Here is a 17801-nt window from a genome sequence, read left to right as displayed (position 1 = left end):
CTCAGTAAATGTGTTGACTGAAGGAAGGAATAGATCAGTATGAATTAACTGGCACATATAAACAATTGCACATAAAATCTAGCTCATAGAAATGTAGTTGCAAATATTTCCAAAAGTAATAAATGTTACATATTGTTGGTCAACTCTAAGAACAGCTTAGAGTTGTTTCTGACTCAGTTTCACTGAGTCAGAAACCAATTGACTCGGTGAAAACAGTGTGAAAGATTGGCAGCCTAGGCAGTGAGCCAGGCTTCAGATTGTCCTGTTGCTGGCTTCTGACTTAATTAGCAAGTATTTATTGTCACTAATGTGAAGGTTTCATTTATGTCATATTTCTTCCTAAAAAGAATTTTACCTTTCCATGGTCATTTTAGTATTTTCTCCCCTTTTGGAGAGATAAATCTTTGCAATTATCCATTAGAAAGCAACAGATTTTTTTCTTCAAAGAAAAATGGTAAGATTTACAGTTTGCAATAATATTTAACAAAATTATCAGAAAAATCTTTGACATTTAGAATATTTCAAAATTAAATCTTCAGGTGTTTTTGAATTTGAATGGTTTATGTTAAGAAGTATTTGATTTTTTTTTTCCAAATCAAAAGATACATATGCATGAGCTGACAACATTTCTTGAGGCTAAGATTAAATGGCACGAGAACTCCTGATTTCTTATGTTGCTTTATCAGTGGCACAGCACTTTCGTATATGAGCTCCCTTGTCTCAGTCCTCCAAAAATCCTAGGCTTACAGATGCATATATTATTATCTCTGTTTCACACTTGAGTAAACTTGGCATCAAAGGATTTTGGTTATTTGCCTTGGTTCACCCTGCTGATTAGAGACAGATGAGGGGCAAACTTTATGTCTCTTTATTTCAAGTTCTTTGAGCAACACTGGTGCAAAAATAACAGCAATAAAATTAGAAAGTGCCTTAGTCTTTCTGTTTACTTTGAAGTTTTAAACATTATACATCAATGCCCTGAGCCGTCTCTCATGTACAAAACTTGGTGGTGAGACATGATGTCAAGCTTCCATGCAGGAATTGCAGGTGGAAACGGCAGCCATGGCCTAATGGTGCCAATGTGGACACAGGGACAGCTGTTTTTTTCAGTCTGTTCAGGTCTCTGAGCCCCTGAATTTCCTCCCACCCTCCTTCCATGGGACTGAACCTTTTCCTCTTTCCTCCCACACCCGGATCACAGCTGAGTGGCCAGGAGCCATTCCAGCACCCATCACAGTGGAGAGAAGGCTCTGAGGTCCCAAGACAAATGGTAGACCTGATAGAGCAACTGCCTCTGACCCAATCCAAGGTCAGCTTGCATATCCTCCTCCAGAGCATCTTAGGCCTGCAGGAGCTATGGGTGCACCATGCACACATGGGCAGATTCTGAACACTCTTCAGGCTTCCGGCATCACAGTCTCTCTTGAGCTGGAAGCTGAATGTTCACGTTTCAGACATGCATCTTCAAAGCCCTTTCAAAATCACATTGTTCATGAAAATTGCCAGTGCCTGAATTCTCTAGCCACTAACTTTGTCATATGAGGAGAAGAAATAGGAAGAATAGAAACATGTGATAAAATTGAAGTATTAGTGCTAGAACTGTTGCAGAAATTTGTCATGAAATGTTATATGGACACAGATATTATTCTTGCAGGATGTATATCTTCAAGGTCAGGGGAAGCTGTCAGTACCATTGGTCTGGTTTTCTCTTTTGCTTATCCATGTTTTGATTATATTTTTCTGTTCTGCAGTTCTGAGTCCTCAACGTGGTCAAGGTCAAGTTCCCAGAATTGTTCTCTACTAACATAATAGATGAGAACATTTGGCCTTGATGTCTATGACATTTTGGACCAAATCAGAATTTCTTCAGAAATTTTCTTCTTATGATAGCATAGTATATGGTACTTTAGACTCACTGTTAAATAGACCATAATGCTGATGGAAAATTCCTACTAAAAAAAAAGAAAAGTACATTTTCTTTGAATTAGCAGATACATCTTTGTGAAATTTTGGTGCATATTCCCAAAAGTTGTTATGTGATATTCTTTCTCTCAAAATTGCCCAAAGTCAAATAGATCTTGTGAGTATGGATCCCATGATGCATTCTTCTTAAACAAGGGTAGTAGAACACATGAATTCTAGCAGAGGCACTTTTAAACTCTGATTCCTTGCCTCTCTTCTTTCCCCTAATTCTTTACGTCTCTCTTATAGCTTATAACTGTGCCCATCCACAGATATTGAAATCTGATCACAGTGGATCAACAGTATAAACAATGCTCCTTTTAAAATGCCTTATCTCCTTCCATGTTCTGCATGATGCTTAAATGTCCAACTGTATTTTACACAAGTATTTTTGCAGGAAAACACTATGAGCTTATAGTTTCACCAGCAGCATGATAATAGGAGAAAATATATGGCACACTATTCAAGTCCTCAATAATTTTATGATCATCAACATCAGCACATTGAAATTATATCCACAGAGGTAGACTTTACCTCTTGCTTAGAACCCGTGATTGATGGATGGTACTAATAAAAAGTTCCTTATGCCAAGAGGTTCCTCATATATGCCCTATGATCATGTCACCACTTAGAGATTCAAGCAGTTCCTCTGGTGGTTCAATATGAGATGTTTTTTGAGACTGAGAACGAGGGAATGGTGATAAAGTTAGCACTCTACCAATGATGGCTAACTTCTATTTAACTATACATTTGGATATAATTATTACTTCCTTGTTTCTACACTTTTGAATCCTTAGCGATGCTATCTGAATCTTCAGGAGTAAGAATTGTCAGCTGAAACTCAAGGTGTGTTGTACTTAAATATATTCCTGGAAAATCTGAGCTGGAGATAATATTCAGTGCAGTGTTGGCATTTGACAAATCAGATGCAATGAACCTAATTATGCAAAACAATTATTTCCAATCCATCATTCATCTCAACACTATCTAAATCAGACATTATTTAATTACTGCAAAGGGAAAGGTAAGGATCTTGCCTGCCCTACTTCTTTCCTTTCCTCAAAGCAAGCAGTGCTTTTTATTAATACTGCATTCAAAGCATTCTCCACATTGCCCCCTCATCCGGAAATGTTGTTTTCTGTTTATTTAAATTCAGAGCAGCATGTGCTAAATATATCAGTAAAACATTTATCTGTCAGCAATTTTGAAACTTTTGAATGGCTTTTTTCTTCAAATACACTAGATGAGAATATTCAAATTCTTTGGTCATATGTTCCTAAAGAAGCAACCTTATCTTTGAGCATTTGAAGATTTTGGCTTGTTGGTGTCCTCTGGGAACGGCCTGGACAAGTAGAAGGGACATAGAACTATCCAGAGGCTCTGTCAAAGTCAAGGAGTTCCAACCCACATGTACTTTAGACTGCAATGGAGAGCTCTAAATTTGGCCTATAGAAGTGACAGCTGGCAGTTGAATTCCAATGTGCCAAGTGGGTACCCATTGGGGGGATTTCACTGAAGGGTCCTTCTCAAGCCAGCTGTAGTCTCCTTTGTTCTCTTGTTGTCATGGATAGACCATGTCTCTCTAGGCTCCCCAAGTCCATCTCAGGCCCCAGTTCCCCTGACATTTCTCCTCTAATATTGGCTCTCGGCATCTGTTGGCTCAGCTCAGGGTGTGCAGAGGCTTCCTTCCTTAAGAAACATCTGCCAGGTTCCCTGGTCTACAATATTGCTTCAAAGCAGCATTTTCCCCATAACATGCAATCAAGTGTCATAAATAAGGGCTCACAAATGATAAAGAGACAAATGATTTGTGGCCTCAATTTATAAATAAACCAGTCAATGACAATCATATATATATATATATATATATATATATTTTTTTTTTTTTTGGCTAAACATAAATACATCAGTTTGGAGAATCAAGAATAAAAGAAAATATAACTCAGAAACCTTTTTCTTTAATGTCTACTTCTCTCAGGGTCTCAGGCTGCTGTCAGCCCAGATATTTTTGACTCCTTCATTGTCTTGGGAAACATTGCTGATGGGAACAAATTCCTTTCTACTTCTTAGGGGCAGCATCAAGGTGGTTTTGCCTTTGTGGCTCCTTCATTTCCTCTTCACTTATGATATTTCTGTTGTATAATTTAGGGTATGAGGACTATGGGTAATAAGAGGTTTTTAGAATCCACTGCCTGCCTGATTCCTTTGGTGAAGAATCCAGTTACATTCATCAGGCTGTGAGAAAACTGATGTTTCCCCATTTTTGTTCAGTGTGGACTTATCTCAGAAACATTATCGTCCTCGGAGTGATCAGCTCTGGGAGCAGATCAAGGCTGCTGAATGGCGCGATAAGCTGACCAGCTTGAGGGGTTGCTGCCATTTTATGGTATTCGTTTGGTTTTCTGAAGATTGCAATCATTCTGTCTCTCCCCAAATTCAAATATTCTTGGATAGAACTCGGTGCGAATATTGGCTGAGCTTTAATGTGCCCCTGTTAATTTATTTCAGCTGGGTCCCGAGCCTCATACAGCAGCCAGCATGGGCACCTGGGCCCTGAGCTGCGGGCCCTGCAATCCCCAGAACACCACATAGACCCCATCTACGAAGACCGCGTCTATCAGAAGCCCCCTATGAGGAGTCTCAGCCAGAGCCAGGGGGACCCTCTGCCGCCAGCACACACCGGCACCTACCGCACGAGCACAGGTGTGTATTCAGGACCCCACTGCCAGTCAACAGGGGGTGGGATTCCTTGGAAGCTTAAACATTGCCCCCCAATGAAACGTGTGCGTGTGTGCGTGCATGTGTGCCTGTGTACCTGCTCCCCACCAGCATTGTCACCTGCCCCTACCAGCAATGTCTGAGGTAACGAGGGTATAAACAGAATGTGACTTCAATTTAGCGAACAGTGTATACCATGAATGACGGAATTACAATGGGGATTGGAAGCCTGATTTGTCAAGCAGGAATATTGAAAGAAGCAGTACTGATGTTTCATACCTCCTTATTAATCTACCTAATGAACATAAGAACTCCAAGAAAACATAGCCATTACAGAGAACATAAAATGCAAATGCCTGATGATCATAAGTGTTTTTTAATGGTGTCATCTACTTATTTGGCAAGCTTGGGGAAAAAATATTTCCTAAAAATGTAGCATATTTTGAAAGGCACACTTGTATTTTGTTTTCATACACGTGATAAGTTGAATCACATGAAATCATTGTTTAAAGGTCTGGTGCTGGCAGTTGCGTGTGATTCAATCAACTCTATAGCTCTCCTGGATTAGATCTGTTTTGAATTGTACAGAGTCATAGGCCACAGGAAGAAAGACAAGGTTTCCCAGAGTATATGGCTATTTAGAAAATAATTGATCCAATGTCATGATTACAGTGTTAGAGGACAGCCAAGGGGATGTTGCTGGTCTGCAGAACTGTAGCTCTCTTCTTTCCTCTGAAGTCCCCCAGTGCTGACAGTAGCTGAGGATCTGGTCCAAAACTTGGCAAACAGATCTGTGTAGCCTCAGAGTTTTGTAATGTCTGGTAGCCACTAACTGCAGTGTAGCAATTTTGTTAAACTCTATTATGATACTAAATTACACGTTTTGAAATCAAGACCAGCTAAGCTACTTTTATCGTTGATTATTGATATTTACATTATAGTGTTTCACTGTCTCATAGGAAGAAAGGCACCAAACACTCTTTATTTTGTTTCTGACATCGTAAATGCTGCCCCATGTTAATAGTACATATCTTGGTATAGATGAAAAAGAATACCCATTTATTCTTCTGTCAGATTTCTCTCACCTTCAGCCTGCTAGGTCTACTCCTATCTGGAGTTGGACTACTTGAACATTTTATTTTTGCATGTAATCAACTACAGTAATCTTATTTCTGTGTACTTCTTGTCAAGGAGAAGTAACAATTTCAGTGACATTCAGTACCTAATTTGAATAAAAACTGATGGCAAGAGAGATTTATTAATTCTCTGTTGCATATGTGTACGCTGTTAGAATTATCTCTTGTTAATCAACTTCTAGAGGATTCATGAAAAATCCACTCCCATAATAAAAAAAAAGCTTAATTAATCTATATCACATTGAAGATAGTATAAGGCTCACACTTTATGAAAACAAACAAAATGAAACTGTAGTGTTTTTCTCTAAGCCTGGAGTCAGTAAATGGTGGCCTGGGGGTCAGATTCAGCTCACCACCTGGTTTAACAGCACTCAAAAGAGTTAAAGAATGACTACTCTGTGTTTAAATGGTTGGAAAAGATCAGAAGGTGAATGATGACTTGTAATATGTGCAGATGGCATAAGAGTCACATATCAGTGTCCATGAGTAAAGCACAGACTGCAGTCCCACCCTTGCGCCTGTGTATCCCTGTGGCCAGTCTGGCTCCAAGTGACAGAGTTTAGAGGCTGTGAGGAGACTTTGGGCTGGCAAAACCAAGAGTAAAGAGCATTTAGGCTCTGGCCCTTGGCAGGGGGACTTTGCTGACCCCTGCTGTATGCCATCAACAGAGAGCTTTCTGAGTGAACCATGTTCTTCTCCTCTCCCGCCTCTGAGGGCAGGTGACAGTGACCTCCAAATACTTCCAGGGGAAGACCTGTGTGCCCTAGGGCTTAGCCAGTAATAATCATGGCAGAGATCCACCAAGGTTGTGACATCCAGATGTCTGAGGCCACATGCCAGCCTGCACCTTTGAACTTGAGACCTTCCTTGAATTTTAAGGAAATCTGGTGGTTTACACAATACTATGAAGTGCATAGATGGTCTTTTGGGAACACAGGTGGAGGAGGAGAAGCTACCTCATTCAAATTCTTAAAGTGTGAAGCCACAAGCTCTTTCCTCTGTACCTGCCCAGGTTGCCCCTTGTCCACACCTGAGCTATTTCATATTCTCACATTTTTCTGAATCCAGAAATCATCTCTATCAGAGCCTGCATATTTGAGAAATATATATATATATCTCCATACTGTAAAATTTTAAAGTCGATCTAGCATAACATATACCTAAAATTAATATTAAAAAGTAGAAATTAAAAATAATGAAATAACGATAAAATAGCTATAATGAGAAATTCTAAGGTAGCTTTCCCACATCTAGTGGATTATCCTTCATATGCCCTGTGCTACTTGCCTAATGCTGGAGACCACTGGGGCAGACCTTGAAGAGGCTCCCAGGGGTGGGGAGAGCCTGATCCCATGGGAGAACTGGACAGGTCCTCATAAGGCTTGTTAGACCTGAGTGCTCAGGACCCCTGGCTCTTAGCTTGGATTGGTAATGGAGTGACCGGAGCAATGAGTCTTACCTTTCTGCTCCCAAGTCCTGGGCCATCATCTAGTGTTCCTTTGGTTGGATCCCTAAAGCATTTCAGACAATGCCTTAGAGAGAGTGGGCTAAGGAGATGGAAAGCCAGTTGCTTCCCATCAGTGAGTCCACTCTTAGGAATGAAGACAGGTATAAGATGCTTCCACACTTAACACCTGATGAGTTGGGATATAGAATCAAGCATGAGAAAGAGAATGAGGTTATTCACACTATGGCTACTTTCAGGAGTGTTCTAGTTGCTCTGAACATATTTACTAATCCCCAGAACAATGCTAAAACAGATTTGGTATTATGATGCTCACTTTATAGATCAGAAAACTGAGGCACAGAGGTGTTGAGTGATCTGACCAAGATTGCACAGGTTTTGTGGAGCCAGCCTTTAAACCTTTGCTCCCAGATAGTCTTGCCCCAAATCCTGGCCTTGGGAAAAACTGCATTTGTAAATATCATCATTTAAAAACATTCAACTTCACAGATGAAAACATATGTATATTCAACAGATCTCATTTGGTTGAGAAGAACTGTTGAAGACACATTGTATACTAGGTGCTCCATCACAGTCAAAGAAGCTCAGAATCTCTTCCTTCCTTGAGCATGTTTCATTCAGTTTCAGAGAAGGAACATGAAAAATTAACAGGTAGTGGATGGTAAATCTTAAAGGATAAATGAATATCCCAGATAAAATCAAAGGCAAAGTATTAATAAAAACACTGAACAGCATATTGTGAGTCTTTGCTTTTGTGCTGGATGACATACAACTCAAGACGAGACTGTGCTATACACAAATTGAAGGATCTCGTTGCCCTGGTCTTCTGCTCATGCCTCCTAAAGATGGCCATCCTGCTCACAGGGAGAGCCTGGCCGTGGGCAGGTGTGTGTTTCTCCTGTCCACCTGCTGTTGTCCAGCGCTGCAGCTGCACTCTCTACTGGCTGGGGCACCTGAGCATTGCTCTGAGATCCTGTGGTTGGTCTCTGTCTCCCCTGGTCAACCCCGTGCTGACCTCATCTCTGGGAGTCTCTGGCCCCAAACACCACCAACTACTCTGAATAATAGACTGCTCTGGGTGGAGAGATTTGCCAAGAGCTGACTACACAGAGGACACCGGAAAGCATCTTCAGACATTAAAGAAGAGTCAGGCTAAAGTTCCCTAATCTTCCCCACCAAGAAAAGTGACCCAGGTGGCATGTCCCGAGGCTCAACCCGTCACCTCTCTCTGCCTTCCTTCTCTGCTGCTGTAAGGAAGAAGTCCATGCCTGCTGCTTTCTAAGGAAGACAATTTAAACCTCAGATGCCAACTTAGTCTGTCTACCTTTGGGCACTCAGAAAACTCCTCTGGTTTTCTTAAACCATAAAGCAGCCTAACCATCCTGTTAGGGACCTCGTGGACAGGCATTTATGAACACTTAGGTCCATGTTTGAGGATCGAGAGGCCCAAGCCTCACTCCTCACTCCTCCTCTGCAGCTTGTGGATGGTGAAACATACACATAGGTGTCATTGTTTACATAGGAATCAATGCCACTTTATGAAGCTTGACAGGCACACAGTCGACAAAGACTGTGTCAGAGAGCATGTGGGATGAAGGGGGTCTCCTGCCCCCTCCACAGTCCCAACTCCTGTCATGCCCCTGCTCACCCAGCCCCTGCATGTGTTAATTAACACGACCCACATGTGTTAATCCCCCACCCAGGCCAGTAGAGGCTGCAGGCTGTGAGGACAGTTCTGCGAGTCTCTCTGGTCCCAGAAGTTCTATGAGTAGAGACAAAGTACAGCAGCTGAGCTTCTGCCCAAGGAGAGCAATTGAGGGTCAGAAGCCAGTGTGGTGGCTCCAGGGATCTGGTGTCCTTAAAGGAAGGAGAAAGGGTTACTTGTGACTCAGCAGTGGTCCCTGGTCACCAGGCTGTCTCAGAGAGTGCCCCATCACCAGATATGATGACTGCTTCTTTCTTATAAAACCACTAAGTGGGCTGGGGAGATGGCAAAGGAGGCCACTGTCCCTGGATGGAGAGGCAGGATTTTGTGAACCAGAAATGGCAGATAGGCGTTTGCATCAACCCAGTGTTGGGGTACTAACAACTGCTTGCACAGTGAAATACAAGAAGGCACAAGTTTAACGAAGGTGTCTGTTTAGATGAAACACACATTTCTTCTGAGGTGAGACTGTCAAAACCAGAGCTTGTACAATCAGAAGGACAGCAGGACAAGGAATGTGTGGGCCTCGTGCATCCCTTAGGGAAAAGTCTATTAAGTAGAAACTAAATAGCCACGATTTCTATTTCAAACCCCAAATGTGAATGATGGCCAACTTGGAAGCCCTTTGGTCAACACAGACGTTTGACTGTGATACTCCCTTGAACGCGTTTTTGCAAATGAGTGAAAATGACCCACAAATGCTGTGATGCCAGTCCTGGGAGTTTGTTTTGGATAAATGTGACTCTGGGTGACAAGTGACACCAAGCATCCCTGAGGCAACTGTCAGCCTGGAATAAGGGAAGAATTGTGGTTAACAGGCTGCAGGGAGAAAACCCACCAGATATCTTCCTAGGGTGACGAGCATTGCAACAAGGAAAGAAAAAGAAATGTGAAAATAACTGCCCACGTGGGGAAAGTGTTTTAAAAAAACCCGATTCTCTGCAAAAATAGCCAATGTTTGATGAAGTTGTAGTTGGATTACATAAGACCTTCCTATGTGTAAAATTTTCTTATTCTTTACTAATATATAAATATTAGATTGAGTATCAAAACTAAAATTGTAATTTGAGTCCACAAAATGTGGATTATGAACAGTGTATTAATTGTTGTTCCTTCTACCTGAAAGGTCAAGTACTTCTCATTAGAATAAGTCAAATAAGATTTTCTGTTACCTCTCAGTTAAAATTTTTACTGTTTTGTAACTTAGGGGTGTCGCTAAGTGGTAGAGTGCTTGCTCGGTGGTCACCAGGCCCTGAGTTTGATACGCATCACCCCCTAAAAAAATTCACTGCCTTTTGTAATCCAAAAGTCAGGGAAACATTATTACCCAATTGAAAATTTTAAATGGGCTCAATGATAAATATCTTCAAAAAAAAAAAAGTTCCAGTTGCCCAGTTGTTTTCTTATATCAGTTCACTTAAGATGCTATAAATAAAATGTCTACTTATACCTTAGAGAAGACAAAGTGTCTGATGGCAGAGCAGTTAATTGATAAAATTAAAAATCATGAAAACTCATGATTTTGTGCAAATGCATGTTGAGGATCATGTTGATTGATGCCAACCAGGAGTACCCATAACTGATACCATTGCTTTGTCCTAGAAGGCATACCCCAACCTCCTGGGAGTTCACTTTACCCCTTGAGTTATGCCAATAAGCACAGCAATGTTGAAAAGAGTAAAAGCCAAAGATTATGTGACAATCTGAACATTGAATGGGGCCTTAATATAACACTGTAAGTTGGAACTTAGAAAGAGTTAAGACATGGCCAGAAGACACTCCCCTGTGAAGCCATACTCACACATAGCGGCTTCTGCCCTCAACACCTGATATTTTCTATCAGAGTAGAATAGAGGCTCTAGAACTTACTAATGTGACTGTTTTAATTCTTGGAAATATTAAAATTTTTAGAAAAATGAACAAGATCAAGATCATGGTTTCACTTGAATGGAAATGTTTACTTTCTAGTATAAAAAGGGCCACAGCACCATTGGTCCCACATCTACCAGATCCCAGTCTCTGTCCCTGATTTTCAGAGCCTCAGCCAGTTAATAAGATTCTTTGCTCAAACACTTAAGCACCCTGGGAGTGTCTTTGGGACTTCTTATTTAGCAGGTAGACATTTGGATATATAAGGAATATAATAGGTCTTTTAATCGTAACCACATCCTGTCAAGTACTTGATATTATGTCATTTAGTGCTTAAGAAGGTAGAGTAGATTTTTTTTCCAGGGCTAATGCTGTTCTTCAGCCACCTGGTCTTGCGCCCAGCTCTGTCTCCACATGACCCTCCCGTGAGGCCACATGAATCATCAGGAAACATGCTCGTGTTTCTCATGCAGCCCCCCTTCCTGCCTTCCCCTCTTGTCCTGTGGCAAGGGTGCAGAGACCCCTTTATCCCACCCCAGGTGAAAGAAATGAATCCACCTTGGATACATGAGCATTTTCTACCCACTCCTCCATTTCCATTTTGATGGGAAATTTTATCCAGGGACCTTCATCCAGGTCTATTCTGTTTTCAGCTGGAGTCAATTTTTGCTGTTTCTAAGGAAGAAGCCAAAGAAAATCACAACATAGATTCTGAGGAATATTAAAGTGGGGCAAGTCACCTAGGTAATAGGACTTGATCAGGCACACTGTGTGTCTCACTAATTTGTTATCTTGTTTGGCATTTCTGTCAAAAACATTACCCTTCAAAGTGCATGGGCTGTATTCTGGGAACACCCTCCACATCTTGTGCTCAACAGTATATTAGAGGGGAGAGAAACTGGCAGACCCTGGAGTCAGCCTGAGTTGGGATCCCAGCTCCACCCAGTGGGTCCCCCACCTGCTCACCTGGGAGATGATGAGGTGGTATAGGTGTAATGGTACCTGCCACCTGGGCTGTTGTGCACAGTAAGTGAGACAATCTGTGTAAGCTCCTTACACAGTGGCTAGAACAGGAAGCTCTATGTAAATACTGATGATTATACCCTTCTTGTATTCCCATTCAAAACTGAAAATGTGCTCAGAATGTTGAAAAAGCATGACCATAGCATCATCCATAGTAACTCTCATTACACACAATATGAGTTAAAGGAGATCAAATTATACAGGATTGAGTATACATTTAAATATGTAAAAAAAGCATATGTATATAGAACTCAACATGAATTCTTTTTCTGGGGGCGGGGATACCAGATATTGAACTCTGGGACACTCTACCACTGAGCCACATCCCCAGCCCTATTTTATATTTAATTTAGAGACAGAGTCTCCCTGAGTTGCATAGCGCCTCAGTTATGCTGAGGCTGGCTTTGAACTCACGTTCCTCCTGCCTCAACCTCCTGAGTCACTGGGGTTAGATTACAAGCATGTGCCACACGCACGGCCACACTTTTAGATTCTTCAAGCAATACATGACAAGAAGAAAACTGTAGAAACGGTTCAGGATAGGTTTTTATTTTATTTTTCTCTTTTAAACTGTCATATATAAATTTAAAAAATAATTTAAAAAATTTAAAAAAAGAAATGCCAAATAAATTTTTTGTTTTAAAAAAATAATAAAAAAATACACCTACAATATATTCATATGCACAACCTCACGTGCAGTTTGAGAACCACTGTTGTGGGAATGTTTGCCCTTTGCAGATGTTTCAGTACTTTCTTTTTCAATAAAACAGTGAAAACGATATCAACAGTAATGATATCTTCCCATCACTACTAATAATCATGCATTAAGTGCTTCTGCCCACAGAAATAATATGTAAAGTTGAAAGATTACGTTAAGTTTGCCCTTGAATATTTTCCCAGTCAGTTTAGGGTCAGCCTGTGCCAAGTACAGAAAAGTAGAAGACGCTGACAATGTGGCTCTTGAGGTTCATGCTGTAAGGATCTGCTGAAGGATGGGATTGAACTCTCCTTTTTTTTGTTTGTTCTAATTAGTTATACATGACAGTAGAATGAATTTCGATTCGTTGTACATGTATGGAGCACACTTTTCACTTCTCTGTGCATGATGTAGAGTCACACCATTCGTGCAAGTGCCTAGGGTAATGATGTCCATCTCATTCCACCGTCTTTCCTACCCCACTGCTCCCTCCCCTCCCCACACTTCACCTTCACCCTCTCCAAAGTTTGTCCATTCTTCCATGTTAAGAGGATGGAGGCCATATTCTGTCACTTCAGCCATCATTTTTTCTGAGCTTTCTTTAATTACCTTATTATATGCTTATTTTGTATTTATCAAGATAACACCTATAAATGTGTTATGTTCTCACATTTATCCATATTTGTAAATATATATAAAAGCAAAGCAAATAATATAAAAACAGAAATGTTTGCTTCCTCTTTGTTCAACCCTACTTTACATTCCTCCCAACAGATTTTTACTGTATACCCAGATTCTTGGGTTTTTTTCCCATGCTTTTCTCCCTTTTCAGTAAATAATGTTTGTAGCCATCGTTCATACAGCAGAATGTTTCCTTTTATTTTAAAAGATGCATCACCTCCTCTTTCAAATATAACGCATTGAACATCTCTCTGTTTTTCCTTGATAAACTAGAGCTTTATTTGTGTAGCTCTACAGAAAACAGACAGATAATTTCATGAACAGCATAGGTGATGTTGGTGTCAAGTCAGCTGCAGAAGTGCCTCCTGCTTGGGGTCCCCAGAGAGAGCAGAGTCACCTACCTTGGAGTTCAGGAGCTCACTGAGGCGAGGAGGCTGTTTGCAGAGCAGGTGGGGAGGAGCATGTTTGCAGAGCTGATGAAGTCCAGTCCCCTGCAGATGTTTGCCATGAGGCATTTGTTGGATGGAATCATTCTGCAGGAGGTCAGCGGAGCTCCAAAGCTCAAATAACAGATATGTTCAGCTGGACAGAGATTAAGGGGAAAACGTATTGAAGGAAAATCCAGTATTCATTTATCATCCTTAATGATGAGTCTGATTTGTATCAGCCACACCAAGGCCTGAAAAATCCTCCAAAAAGGGGAGAGTTGAACCCTGAATCATTATAGCATTCACCCCAATACCTTACGTACAGTCCCCTAAACCATCAGTTTCAACAATTGAATGCTAATACTACTAATAATAGCTCAATTATTTTACATTTTTGTATGTTAGGTGTCTAACACTTTTCATGTGCTCAAAGTAAACCATGATGCTATGAAGTCATGGGAAAATTTTTTAATGTATACTTAAAAAAAAATAAGGAATTACATAGTTACATTGCTGATGTTTGGTTTGCGATCAGTTTGATCCTTACACATTTTGTTCTGTATGGTTTTAGAACCCATTCTTTAATGTATGTACGTCCCTGACACACATATTGATATTTTACATTGCTCCCTTGCATGGATCATTCTCATATTTGTTTCAAATTAGCAACACCAATTTGAATGCTGGTTTTCTATTTTGAAATTCTCATCACCTACCTTATTTATTGGGACCTAGAAGAAGTTTCAATCATGTATTTGGGATGATACTTTTGAAAAGCCACTCATCAAAGTCAAAACTTTGGTGTGGTTTTCCTGTGTATTTCTGCTGTATATCATAGTAAATTCAGTGTAGTGAGAAGTTGTGTAAATGAACATGACATGCCAATTTGTAATAATTTTGGTCATTATAATACTATATATTCCAATAATTAGTTCCTATTGTAATTCCATCTCTCTACCTTTAGTAGATGTTTCCCTTAGTTTTAGACATCTCATAATTTTTTCTAAGTTTTTAGACCATATTAGATAATTCAGTAGTATGCATCTTTGAAGTTTTAAACTTGGTCCAACAGCCATGGTGGATATAAGTGTAGACTCTGGAGACAGATTGAACCTAAGGGTTAACTTCCCATCCTACCAGGTCTCAGCCAAACCTCACCATGTGGTTTCATCTCTCTGTGCCTCAGTTTCCCATCTGTAAGTAAGAATGATGTTTACCCTCTGCCCAGTTGTTGGAGGAAACATGGGTCCACACCGTTACACAGAACTGACCACAGTACTCACCTGCAAGGAGCTGGCTGGCCAGGGCAAGGGCCTGTGCCCACTGCCCTAGGTGCAGTCCCTTTGTCTGATATTGTGGATTTCAGCCTTGGTAATGGTGATGATAGCATCTCCTTTATTTAACATTTTCTCTGATCTCCCTCATTTCAACCAGGATTCCATGGGGCCATGATTCTCTTGACAACTTTGGCCCTGTGGTGTGGAGAGCTCTGTTACTTTGTTCCATGCCAAGGACTATCCAAGGATGGGACCTGAACTCAGTTCTCTAACTCAGAAGCTAAGCTGTACATGAGTTGATGACATTTCCCTGAAAAAGGCCAAAGTCCAAGACAGACAAGAACCTAATAACTTTTTAAAACTCGGCTCCACCCTCTCTTTTTTCTCATACTGAGATTTGCCTTCCTGCTTCCTTCTAATTGAACTTCACACCCTATTTCACATTTTTATACCTTTATTTTATTTATATATTTTTATGTGGTGCTGAGGATAGAACCCAGTGCCTCATACATGCTAGCCAAGTGCTGTACCACTGAGCCCCAACCCCAGCCCCTATTTTCACGTTTTGATCCCTCTTCTATTCTTCAGTTTGGGGTCTGCTCTTTGGTAGGGTTTGTCTTAAACTCCTTCTGTCATATTATATAGTCTCTTAATTTATGATCCTTTGAGTGTTCGTGTGAAGGCACTCAGATTGTTCCATCACTGTTCCTCCTAACACACACACACACACACACACACACACACACACACCAGTAACAAATTTCTTTAGACTTCAGTGTTATTTCCTGGTCTTTACCACTCTGTCCTCCTTTCCTGTTAACCATTGTGGATAATGTATTAGTAATGAATACTTCTTTAAAGATGAGGGCTTTTTTCTGAAAACCATTTTCAGCAAGATTGAACATTAATATTTAGTTTCCTGAGCCAAAAAAAATCCACTTCTCTGAAAAAAAGTCAGGTATGCTCAGTTTTCTCCTTTTGCCCTTGGTTTTCTGGCCAACTTATCACAGCTGTTTTTTAAAATATTTTTAATTGTAGGTGGACATAGTACCTTTATTTTATTTATTGATTTTTATGTGGTGCTGAGGATCAAACCCAGTGCCTCACATGTGCTAGGCAAGTGCGGTACCTCTGAGCTACAACTCCGCCCTACACAACTCTAATAGAAAGTGAAATTCTGTTTACGTCTGTTCATTTGCCTAGATTTTAGATCATAGCCATAACATAAAGCACGTTGTATAAAATTGTTAAAATGTGAATTTTAATTAGACATCTTAGTAGTATTTTGGAGAAATTATAAATACTTAAGAAATTGCTTAGAGACATAAAGCAGATTTTCTGATTATGTATGTAATATAAATTAATCTGATCTAATTATTTTCGAAACTTATATATCAGAACAGCCTTCACCATCTCAAAATACTTCTTTTATGAATATACTCACTTTCATTTAGAAAACTTTTCTTAAATATTTTTTTAGTTTTTATTGTGTCACTTTATCATGTAACCTAATTTTTGATTATTATAAGATCGAGTATTAAAAGACACTTTTTAAAATTATTTTTTTGTTTTAATTAGAATTTGTTTTAATTAAAATTTGTTTTAATTTTGTTTTAATTGGTTATACATGAGAATAGAATGCATTTATGTACTTTGATATGTCATACATAGATGGGATATTATTTCTCATTTTTTTGAGTGTACATGTTGTAGAATCATATTGGTCATATAGTCACGTATAAACATACATAAAGTAATAATGTCTGTTTCATTCTACTACCTTTCCTATCCTCCCCTTCCCTCCCCTCCCCTCCCCTCCCCTTCCCTCGCCTCCCCTTCCCTCCCCTCCCCTCCCTTCTCTTCCCTCTGCCTAATCTAAGGTAACACTATTCTTCTCTAGTTTCCCCCCACCAGCACTTTATTGTGAATTAGCATACACATAATAGAGAAAACACATGTCCTTTGGTTTTGTGGGATTGGCTTATTTCGCTTAGCATGATATTCTCCAACTCCATCCATTTACTGGTAAATGCCATAATTTCTCTCTTCTTAAAAGCTGGGTAAGATTCCACTGAGTATATATACCACATTTTCTGTATCCGTTCTTCTATTGAAGGGCACCTACATTGGTTCCGTAGTTTGGCTATTGTGAATTGAGCTGCTATAAACGTTGACATGGCTGCATTACTGTAGTATGCTGATCTGCTGGTGGGACTGAAAATTGGTGCAACCACTATGGAAAGCAGCCTGGAGATTCCCTATAAAACTTGGAATGGAACACCATTTGACCCAGCTATCCCACTCCTCGGTTTATTCCCAAAGGACTGAAAGTAGCTTTTAAAAGAGATTGAGGAGGACTGGGATGTTGCTAAGCAGTAGAGTGTGTGCCCAGCCTTTCCTTAGCCTCTTTTAATGGTTACTTTCTCAACGCGACGCGTCTTTTGTGTATGGTATGGTATATATTGCCTAATGTGAGACAGGATAAAATAAGCTCTGAGGCGTGCTCAAGAAGTCAGAGTTGTGGAGTGGGATTTATAACTAGAATCTAATTCCACTTAGAGGGTTGTGGTACCAATGGTCACATTTAGACACTGGCTATAATCTGAGGATATTCTGATTCATAGTGCTGGAAAGCATGTGTGCTGATACTGATCACAGGTGTCAGCTGTTGGAGCAGTAAATCACTGTCACGTTGTATTGGTCCGAAAGTGGTATTTTCATTATATATATGTATCAATTAAACTTTAGAGGTTAAAAATATTGAGAACCAGATAAAAATAATCACATAAACGATCTAAAAAGAGCTTAGGAAGCAAACTAAAAAATGAGATTCCGTTTGG

The 17801-nt window shown here is 40.1% G+C and overlaps 1 protein-coding gene across 1 annotated transcript in view; it reads left to right on the top strand.

Moving 5' to 3' along the window:
* Positions 1-17801, top strand: part of Ctnnd2 (catenin delta 2) — an 818473-nt gene that overhangs the window by 487085 nt on the left and 313587 nt on the right. Inside the window, 1 exon segment of the mRNA XM_058583219.1 lies at positions 4471-4665. Coding sequence (XP_058439202.1) covers positions 4471-4665 — 195 coding nt within the window.

The sequence above is a fragment of the Marmota monax genome, unplaced genomic scaffold (assembly GCF_021218885.2).
Source record: "Marmota monax isolate L192 unplaced genomic scaffold, Marmota_monax_Labrador192_F-V1.1 WCK01_AAM20220418_F8-fsc00287, whole genome shotgun sequence".
Taxonomy (NCBI): Eukaryota; Metazoa; Chordata; class Mammalia; order Rodentia; family Sciuridae; genus Marmota; species Marmota monax.
This window is presented reverse-complemented; position numbering and strand designations above follow the sequence as displayed.